We start from the raw sequence: 9,560 nt of genomic DNA on the forward strand, positions 1-9,560 counted from the left end.
GATCGAACCTGTGTCTCCTGCATTGATGGGCAGAGTCTCTAGCTCTGAGCCATCAGAGAAGCCCCTGATATGATATTTCTGTTCCGCAACATTTTCAGGAATCAGCGTCTTCTTCCAGCTCATTGGTCTGCCACTTCTAGGGTATGGCTCTTATCCCTCTTGGTCTAAGATGACAGAGTTTCAGCAATATAGTCCAGGCAGCAGGATGAAATAAAGAAGAAGGGGCAAAGTCTTAAGATTTCTGGAAGTTGCCAAGTAACTGGCTCATATGTCACGTGCTAGATCTAAGTCACATGGCCACATCGAGGTGGAAGAGAGGCAGTGAAATTAAATTTTTTTTCAGACCTCCAACTGCTATTACTATTAATATGTAGAAAGGGGAAACAGATATTAGTGGTCTCTGCCACATGCATTATGGGTACCCAAGTCTCCTACCTCCAGCCTGGGACCTTTCCACTTCTCCACACTAGGAGTAAGGCTGAAGTGAACACAAACCCATATCCAGAAACAAACAGGAGAAAGTAACATTTGTTGAGCAACTCATTTAACCTTCCCAACAATGTTCCAAGGAAGGGAGACCCCTAGATATTCACCTAAGGAGGCTCTGGGAGATTGTGTCATTTGTCCAGGGCACCCAGCTCGTAAATTACAGACTCAGAAGTTGGGTCCAGACACATTTTTCTGCAACTGTCATGCTGGCAGTTCCTTGGTAGCCTCTGTGGTTCAGGAGGTGCTAGTTTGTTCCCCTGGGACCATCTAGCCAAGTGGCTCTGAGATGAACTGGGAAGCTTTGAACGAGACACCTTGGCTTGGATTGTTATCAGGTCAGCCTTTGAGTTTGGCAGACCAACAGGAAACCAGGCTCCTGTGGAACCAGAACCAAGCACCCAGCTGAGTGCCAGTCTCCTGTGGCATTGCGCCTTGGAAATGGTAGCAGCTGCCTCTCCAGGACTTTGGTATAAAGGGCAAGTGCTGCCCACAGCTGATCTTGGCTCCATCTAGCGGGGCTGGTGGTCCCTCTCCTTGACCCATCATCCAGCCCCCGGTTTTCCTGGCGGTACCAAAGGACTCAGAGCCTTTGGAAGTAACATTTCTCTCTCCTATTCCCAACCTTGACATTGGATCACTTCCCAGCACAGAGCAACTGGTTCATCGTGTCTCCCACAACCCCCTACACATACCCACTTGATAATCCAGAACCTTGGCCACTCCACCCCCAAACACACCTTTCCCCAGATTCCCCACCTACCACCTCAGTCATCTGTGAGCAATGGGCCTCACCACAGAAGTCTGCCATATGCAAGGTCACCAGCATTCCTGCCAAGGATGGGAAAGAGGGTGACTCAGTTCCTGCTTGCTCATCCCTGGGAAGAGGGTAAGGAGGAAGGGTGGAGAGAGGAGGGAGGAGGGGCCCAGGCACCCATTTGCTTTTGCCTTAAGCGTCACCAAAAGGAAGACTCTCCATCGTTGCCAGTTGACATGTATTCCCTCTTGTTAGCTTCACAGACCACTGGGAAGATTCACCCCATTAGAGATGGGGATGCTGAGGCTCAGGAGGGGATGTGCACCAGGATGAGGGCAGAGGCCACCTCCAGCTGTTCCAATACTTAAAAAAGAACAAGCTTTCCCTGCTGCATCGATAATGCATTTCTTGCTCTCAGAGAGACTCCAGTCTGATGAGGGAGGTACAGATCCTGGCATCAGAAGCTCTTCAGTCTGACCTGGGAGGTACAGACCCTGACCCCAGGGGCTCCCCAGGCTGGTGGGGATTTACAAGTCATGTTCCCAAAGAGCCCCCAGTCTGGAGGGCTTGTCCCAGAGGCTCCACTCAAATGGAGGAGATAAGGCCCGTGCCTTTGGCTGGCTCCCCAGCCAAGTTGAACAGATTGGAGAGCAGGGCCGCAAGAACAGCAGGCAGCGGCAGCAGGGTGTAGGCAAAGATAGGCACCTAGAGCTTCTCTCTGGGACAGGAGACAGGTGTGTTCCTGAAGAATTTGCTCTCCTGTGAGTTTTGAATGGCATGAGTGGTCCAAGCACTTGCTGGGAACTGGGGGTCCATCTCATCTCCTTGGCAGATGCCCTAGGCATTGTTCATCAAGGGGGCAAAGGTTGGCACCTTCATAGCCAGATGCTTAGTGTCCTACCCTTTGTGGGGATCGGGGGTGGGAGCAGAAGTGTCTGGTGATTGCAAGATCAGCAGGGCGCAAGGACTATTTCAAAAGAATTATGATTCGGGAGGAAATTTGTTAGCAAGATCTTAACTGAGAGGAGCCGCCGGTTACCGGGAAGGTGGAAAAGGAGGGATGCAGCAGCAGAGTGTGCACACGGGTGAAATGAAGTTATTAAAATGAACCCACCCCTGTGCAGGCGGAATGTGTGCCAGGCAGGCCAGCCCTCCAGCTGTCGGCAGCATCTGGCTCTCCGCAGGAGGAGAGGAGCCAGAGAGGTTGGGTCAGAGTGCCCCCAGCCCTGCTGACAGTTCAGCCAGGCTGGACGGGGGAGGAGCCCAGTACAGCCACAGGGCTGAGGGAGCTGCTCAGGGTTGGTGTCCAGTGTGTGTCCACAGGTGGGACAATGCAGCAGAATCCAGCAAGCCCAGACCCCCAAGGGCAAGGCCAGGCCCCTGTCCCCAGGGTGGGAAGGAAGTGGGAGGCATGGAAGAGCTCTCAAATCTCTGCTGAGGAGAGAGGCCCTGGGAAGCACAGTGTGGTGGGTGGGGAAGCGGCTGGGATGGGAGCATGGGCTCCGGTCACTTGCCCTTCCTGGGTCACTTCCTACAACCTGGGGTGACAGCAAGATGGTTTCTATGGCCCCACAAGCTCTGTTCTGTGCTGTGAGGGCATAGTCTGTGCTGAGTGCTGCTGGGCAAGGGAGATAGGCTGGGGTGGCCAGAGCACCTTAGGACTCTCCTCACTCCGACTACCTGGCCGCAAAGGAGGCAGGGGGCCTGCGTGCCGCCCTCCCAGGAGAGCAGACCTTGAGTGGCCTCCAGAGGGGGCACCACGACCTTGGCTCCTGCCTTCCCCTCATGAACCCCCAAAGGGCCCAGCTGACTCACAGATGAGGTGCCCTCCTGTGGGCCAGAGCACAGAGATAGCCGCTTCCAAGCCCCTACTGTCCTCCCCCAACGCCCCGGCCTGTTCCTCCCCAAGCATGTTAGACTGGAAACCAAATACCCGATTCTCTGATGGGACCCTTCCCAGGAGACTTCCGCAGAGGGGGCCACAAAGGGACTCCGAGGACATGTGTGCGGCCCTCAAAGTGTGCTCCCTGGGCCAGGAGCATCAGTGTCTACCTGGGCACTCGCTGCTCCTTAGAAAGGCAACTCCTGAGGCTGCGCTCCAGACCTGCTGAATTAGAAACAGGGGTAGAACTCGGAAGTCTGTGCTTTAACAGCCCTCTTGGTTCAGAAGCCCACTCACATTTGAGAACCTCTGGGCTGGGCAAGCTCCTCATTTTATAGAGAAGAATGAAAACAGAACCAGAGAGGACAATGGACTTGCCCAAAGCCACAGAGCAAATATTGACAGAGCATTGGTACCCCAGTGGGCCTACCCAAATGGCAACCCAGGAAGGTGACCAGGATCACCCACCCTGTGTGGCCCACCCACCTGCTAATTCTTCCTCCCCAGGTGCTTGGCAAATGCCAGGCCCACCCAGCATCAGCCCAGCTTCTGGGGCTAGGCGGGGGCGGGGAGGGAAGCCCTGGAGCATCAGCTCCAGCAGCTGTTGGAGCTCTGCAGCTCGGCCTCAGGAAATGTCCTGCTGACATCTGAGAGACGCCGGCCAGACACCGGGCACCTGGGGCCCTCCCCCCACCACCCTGTCCCCAACAACTCGGAGTCCGATATCCAGGAAAGCTTTATTCCCTGCTCGGTGAACAAGAGTCTGCACACACAAGTCGACCATCAAGTGATTTCACAAACCCCCCCCCCCCACCCCCACCCCCACAGACAGACACTACGGGACAGGTCCAGCACACCCACCACAGTGTGGCCTCGCCCACCCTGAGCAGGCCACGAGGGAGGCAGCATCTTTATCCAGGCGAGCCCTGGGCTGATGGGCAAGGCTGGCTGTGGAAGGCTCACTTGCTGGATAAGGTCACTCCCAGAGGAGCCAGCAGGGGCAGGACGGGGGAGGAACACGCAGCTCACGGGAGGCTTCCACCTGTGGCCTTGGTGCTGGGAGAATCGCCATTGTCCTGTCTTAAGGACAGAGGGGTACTTCAGCTTGAGGGTGGGGTGGGGAGGAATGGCAAGAGAAGCGATTTTGGAAAGGGGAGGCCTGGCTAGGAGCAGGTTCCCTCTCTGCCAAAACATCAAAGACTCCAAGGGTCACCACTTCCGCCTCAAGCCGAGCTCAGACCACAGTCCAGGATCGGGGCTCAGGGCTGCCCCCTGGGTGGGGCTGGAGAGTTCCTGCTGCTGGCTGCCAGGATGCCCCAGCTCGACCATCCTGCGGTGCTCACTTGGACCACACTGACGAAATAATCTCCTCATTGCTGTTCTTTCTCAGGATGGCAAGGAGGGAGCCAAGATTTTAGGCTCCTCTCAATAACTATTGGTCTGCCTGCCCCAGGGGATTCCTGGACCCGGCATCTTTCTGTCGCTCAGTGGGAAAGCCCTGTGAGGCCACCCAGAGAACCCACTCCTTGGCCAGCGCTCCTGTGTCCTGCTCGCTCCACAGCCTCAGGTTGGGGCCAGCACCTGCAACCCCTTCCCCACCACCTGAGACCCGGTTCTGGCCACACTTGGCCTCTCCTCCTCTCCACCCCGGAGCTCCCTGCCTGAGGCCCCTTCCCTTCCCTGCCCAGTATCCAGACAGATGGCTTCCTGTGTGGGCAGGCCTGTCCTTCCAGCCCTGGCCTGCCCTTTGTGGCCTGCCCAGGGTCACCCAGAGGGGTAGTAGGGAGTGTCGCTGTGGTAGTTGTAATCCGGGCACACCTTCTGGACTAGCCTGTAGTCCGTGCTGTAGAAGGCGATGTAGACGCAGACGACTTTGAAGGGCTGGGAGCAGCTCCAGGTGGCTGAGCTCTGAGCGTGGTCTCGGGAGCAGGTCTTGGCTGGGTCGTGGGTGCAGAGCGAAACGCGGCGGCCCCGCTCCACCTTCTCCCACTCCATCCGGCAGTTGAAGATTTTGGAAGCTTTGGCTTCGATGAAGATCTGCTGCTCCTGGTGGAACTCTACAGCTTTACTCGGGGGCACGAGGCTGATGGAGATATTGCCCTGGCCTGTGGCATTGTGTCGGAAGTGGACACTGAAGGTCCCGTTGCCGTGGTCCACGATCTTCCCCGTGACCAGCAGGTTCAGGGCTACCGTCTTGATGTTGGAGTAGAAATCACCCCAGCCAAAGATTTTCTTTACTTTGGCTGACGGCGGGGGGCTGTGGTTTGGGCGACTGGGGGGCTGCCCAAGGACCCCCCATGCCTCCCCAGGTGGAGCCAGCAGTCCTAGGAGAGTAGAGTTGGCCATGTGGCGGGACTTAGGGGACATGTGGCCCCGCTTTCGAGGCATCCGGGGCCGGGCCTGGCTCTCAGAGTCATCATGCTCAGGGTCCTCTGAGCCTGGCGGGCCGTCATCCTGGCCGCAGATGACCTGCGGAGGGAGTTGGGAGGAGAGTGAGCACCTGGGTCCTCCTTCTGAGGACTCAGGAATTCCAGCCCACCACTCCTTACCACCAGCACCGTCTCTCTGCCCCTCCCTTCCACTCTGACTTGGGGCCAAGGGGCCCCGGCACGTTGCTCACTTACACTGGGGGTTGGGTGTGCATTCTGGCCTGTGTCATGGTTCCATCTCACGTTCTGACACTCAGGTCATGCCTAGCTCCTCTCACCACTGTGCTGCCTCTGGCCACTATTCAAATTCTGGAAGGATGGTGCGGAATTCTCTCCCGGGACCAAGGTTGCAGAGGTACCCAGCTTCTCCTCTTAAGAGAGCTCCAAGTCTAATGGGGGAGGCCCAGCTCCTGATCTCGGGAGAGCCTTCATCAGACCGCAGTACACCCCTCCGTTGACAGAGCAGTTGTTGTCTAGGAGAGATACAGTCTCCACCTCTGTGATATTCCCAGGCTAATGGGGGCGGTACACTGTCTGCCTTCAAAGAGCCCCAAGCCAGGTCGGGGTGCTCCATCTCTCTGCTGAGAGAGCCCCTCGTTTGACAGGGGAGGTACAGCCCTTGCCTTCGGGAACTTTCTAGTCTGTTGAATGAGACGCCATTCCTGCACTGGGGGAGTTTCTACCCTCAGAGGCAAAGAGAACCAACAGAGGATAGAGAAGAAAACAGAACCCAGTGAAGTTCTCTCTCAAGCACAAATGAGGTTTAGGTTTTAATGGGAGGGTTTGAGGGAGACCTGGGTGAGTTCCATAACCAGGATAACCAAACTCCACTGATGATAACATGCCAGGACACGACATACTAGGAGGGAGCTCTTCTTATTCCCATTTCTCAGATGGGGACACCAGCCTCACAGTGTACATCACCACAAGACTAGGTCCCTCAGGGTCAGTCCTCCTAATCCACCATACCCCCAGGCTCTCAGACCAGATGGGTCCTTCTATGGGAGTTTTATCCAAACCCTACCCTCATCTTGGATCTCTGGAAAGCTCTGTGGAGGCTCGGATGGCCTCTGCGGCATCCGCTCTATTGACAGGCAACATCTGGGGAGGCTTCTTGAAGGAGCTGTGGGGAGGGCCAGCAGGACAGCCTGACAAGCTCAAACACAGGACAGCTCAGGAGGGCACCGGGGAATGGACCAGGTTCCCTGAGGACAGCTGCCCAGCATGGGTATGCTCAGCTTTTCAAGAAAGGCCCTCTGTGTCTCACAGCCAGCGCCAGGTGCACCAGCTCACAGCTGGGCAGCATCTGGACTTGCTGGGACCTGGGATAAGGATGTGGAATGCCTGAGGTTGTCATACGCACGGCTACAAAGGGGTTCGGGGTCTTCATGTCCCCTGTTCTGGCCCTGGCCATGTCTGCGGTTGTGCGCGGTGTCCCTGCCTGCCAGGACCCAAGGGTGGGGGAAAGGGACAGCAGGAGGGGAGGGCCGCGGGGCTGGGGTCAAGGCAGAAGACGTGTGCGTGTACTTAACCCTGAGGGGGCGGGGGTCACAGCTGAATGTCTGGAGGATGGAGAGAAGGGCCCTAGGGGGAGATATGACAAGGGAAGGGTTCTTCCACACAATGGCAAAGGGGATTATTGTTTTGAGAAGACCCAGATGTGGCTCTGAGGCTTCTCCACGACAGGATTGGTAGGTGGCGGTCGGTCGGAGGGGATTCGCGCCCTGAGCTGGGGTCTAGTGTGGATTCCCCGCGTCCTGGGCCGCCAGGAAGACGCGAGCGAGCGCACGGGGAGCGGGCTTCGGGCGCTCCGCTCAGCTGCCGCGAGCGCCCGGGGCGGGAGCCGCCTGCCCAGGTCCTGTGGGGCTCGGGCTGCGCGCAGCCGGGAGAGGAGGAAAACAACAGGCAAGGAGGGAGGGAGCGGGAGGGAAGGCGGGAGCGAGGGACGCGGGGGCCACCCCCCGCCTGGGCCAGCTCGTGCGCTGGGGGCCCCAGAGCGCGGGGCCCTCCGGGTCCCTCCGCGTCCCCGAGGTCACGGAAGAGCCCATGCCCCCTACCCTGGCAGATCATCAGCTCCACAGCCACCCTCCACTACCCTTCCGCACGGCCCGGGGCCCGGGAAGAGGTCGAGTGACCCTTGGCGACGTCTGCGGGCATTTTCCCTCGTGCCCGTCGCACCTCCCGCCACCAGCGGCCGAGTAGGTGGGCCAGCCCAGCACCCTCTCCCCGCCCCTATTAACCCTTCCTGTACAGTCTCCGGCCTCGGACCCGCCCTCTCCCCCAGCCTCGAGGCTTCTCCTCCATCCCCGGGATGTTGGGGGGAAGGGAGAAAGTTTTCGGGCTCGGAAGCTTCCCGCGCTCTCCCCCAGTCCTCCCAGCCCCCGCCCCTCCGCGCCGCTCCCCGCGGATCACTCACCAGATAGAGGCTGCCCTGCACTAGGAACACGAAGCAGCAGCGAGTCAGTTGCATCTTCCTCTTTGCTCTCGTGCCCCTTCCTCGCGTCTGTTCCCTTCAGGGTCCCAGGCCCTTCCTCACCCCTGCTCGCTCCTTCAGGCGCGCCGTCCCATGCTCCAGTCCCCCGGCCCCCGGCGGCCCTCCGCGCGGCCAGCCGCCCAGGACCGACCCCGCCCCCTTCGGTCCAGCTGTGCAGCCGCCGCCCCCCTCCCCGGTCCAGCTGCGCGCGGCGCGGCCCCCTCTCGCGGCCCCAGATGTGCGCCCCGACCGCCTCGAAGGGCCCCAGCTGCGCGGTGGCTCCGCGGCCGCAGATATGCCCCCTCGGTTCCAGCGGCGTCGCTCTCGCCCAGATGTGTTGGGGACCCGCGCGCGCGCTCGCCCCAGAGCTAATTCCCCGGGCCAGATGGCCCCTCCCGCCCCGTCGCGGCGCGCCCCCTGGCGGACGCCCCTGGCCGCGCCAAGCCCCGCCGCCGCTACCCGCGCTGCCTCCCGCCAGACTGGAGCGCTCCTGGCGCCCAGGCGGCTCCCGCTTCCTCGTCCCTCCCACCACCGGCGGCGGCGGCGGCGGCGGCAGGTACTGTGAGCCCAGCCGGTACCTCCGCAGTTAACTCCTCCCCTGCCGGCCCGCAACCCGGGGATTTAGGACGCAGGGGGCAGGATTTGGGGGCGGAGTTCACTCCGCGAGGCAGGGAGAGGGTGGTGACCTCGGGGATAGGAACCCTACTAATTCCAACCCTGAGCAGGGCCTCTGTTCCTGGTAAGGAGCATTGAGAATCTGCTGCCCTGCCCTGAACCCCAAGAGACCTGGAATGTGGAAAGATTATTTTTCCCAAACCCCGTTACAAGAGAGCCAGAAAAGAAGGTCTTCCTTCCGTCTCCACAGCCCAAAGTCCACCTCTGTCTGCAAGACTTGCTTTTGTGCTGGGGGAAGTTCTTCTGGGTGTCTAGCCTGAACTCCTTTGGTTATAATCTCAATTCCTATCCTCTTCTGCTTTACTCAGAGGGGCTGGGATAACCCTCCTCACCTCCCCCCAGTACCTCTCAGTCCAGTCGCTGTGACAGGAAACTTGACTGGAGTCTTGGGATGAAAAGGCAGCTAGGGGCCAGGCTGGATATCTGGGGCTGGGGTCAAGGGTAAGCCTCCTGAGAAGCTGAGAAGTGAGGTGAGCAAGGCCCCTGGAGGCTGTACCTCCATTCTTCACTCTGCCCTTCCTATGAGGGATGTGGGGTTCCTATGCCAGCAGGGTATCTGTCTCAGGTTTCTGCAACCCTCCAGGGCAAGAAGGAAGAAAAAGACCCTCATTCGAGATTGCAAAGTGGGGCCCATCCCCCATTGCCCCACATCTCCACGTTGTCTTCTTGGAATTGCAGGGCCCCTTTAGTCCTTAGAAAAATCAAAGGTCAAGTCCCAGCACCCAGCACTTTTCAGAGGCTGTGAGGCTGAGGAGGTACCCCAGCATTTGGAACAGCCCCAGCCTGGGCTTGGCCCATGGGGCAGGGTGGGTGGGCACTCTGCTGTGGCCCTCGAGGCCCAGCTTGGTCTCTGGCTGC

General features: G+C 59.1%; 1 protein-coding gene across 1 annotated transcript; it reads right to left on the bottom strand.

Annotated features, from left to right (window-relative positions):
• Positions 1-3,945: 3,945 nt before the first annotated feature.
• Positions 3,946-8,188, bottom strand: NXPH3 (neurexophilin 3). Its single transcript, XM_004012789.6, has 2 exons — positions 7,971-8,188; positions 3,946-5,594 (listed from the first exon to the last, which is right to left on the bottom strand). Exons 1-2 carry the CDS (start codon positions 8,022-8,024, stop codon positions 4,890-4,892), a joined length of 759 nt encoding a protein of 252 aa, XP_004012838.2. The 5' UTR covers positions 8,025-8,188; the 3' UTR covers positions 3,946-4,889.
• Between the last annotated feature and the right edge of the window lie 1,372 nt (positions 8,189-9,560).

This window comes from Ovis aries, chromosome 11, assembly GCF_016772045.2.
Source record: "Ovis aries strain OAR_USU_Benz2616 breed Rambouillet chromosome 11, ARS-UI_Ramb_v3.0, whole genome shotgun sequence".
NCBI classification, from domain to species: domain Eukaryota; kingdom Metazoa; phylum Chordata; class Mammalia; order Artiodactyla; family Bovidae; genus Ovis; species Ovis aries.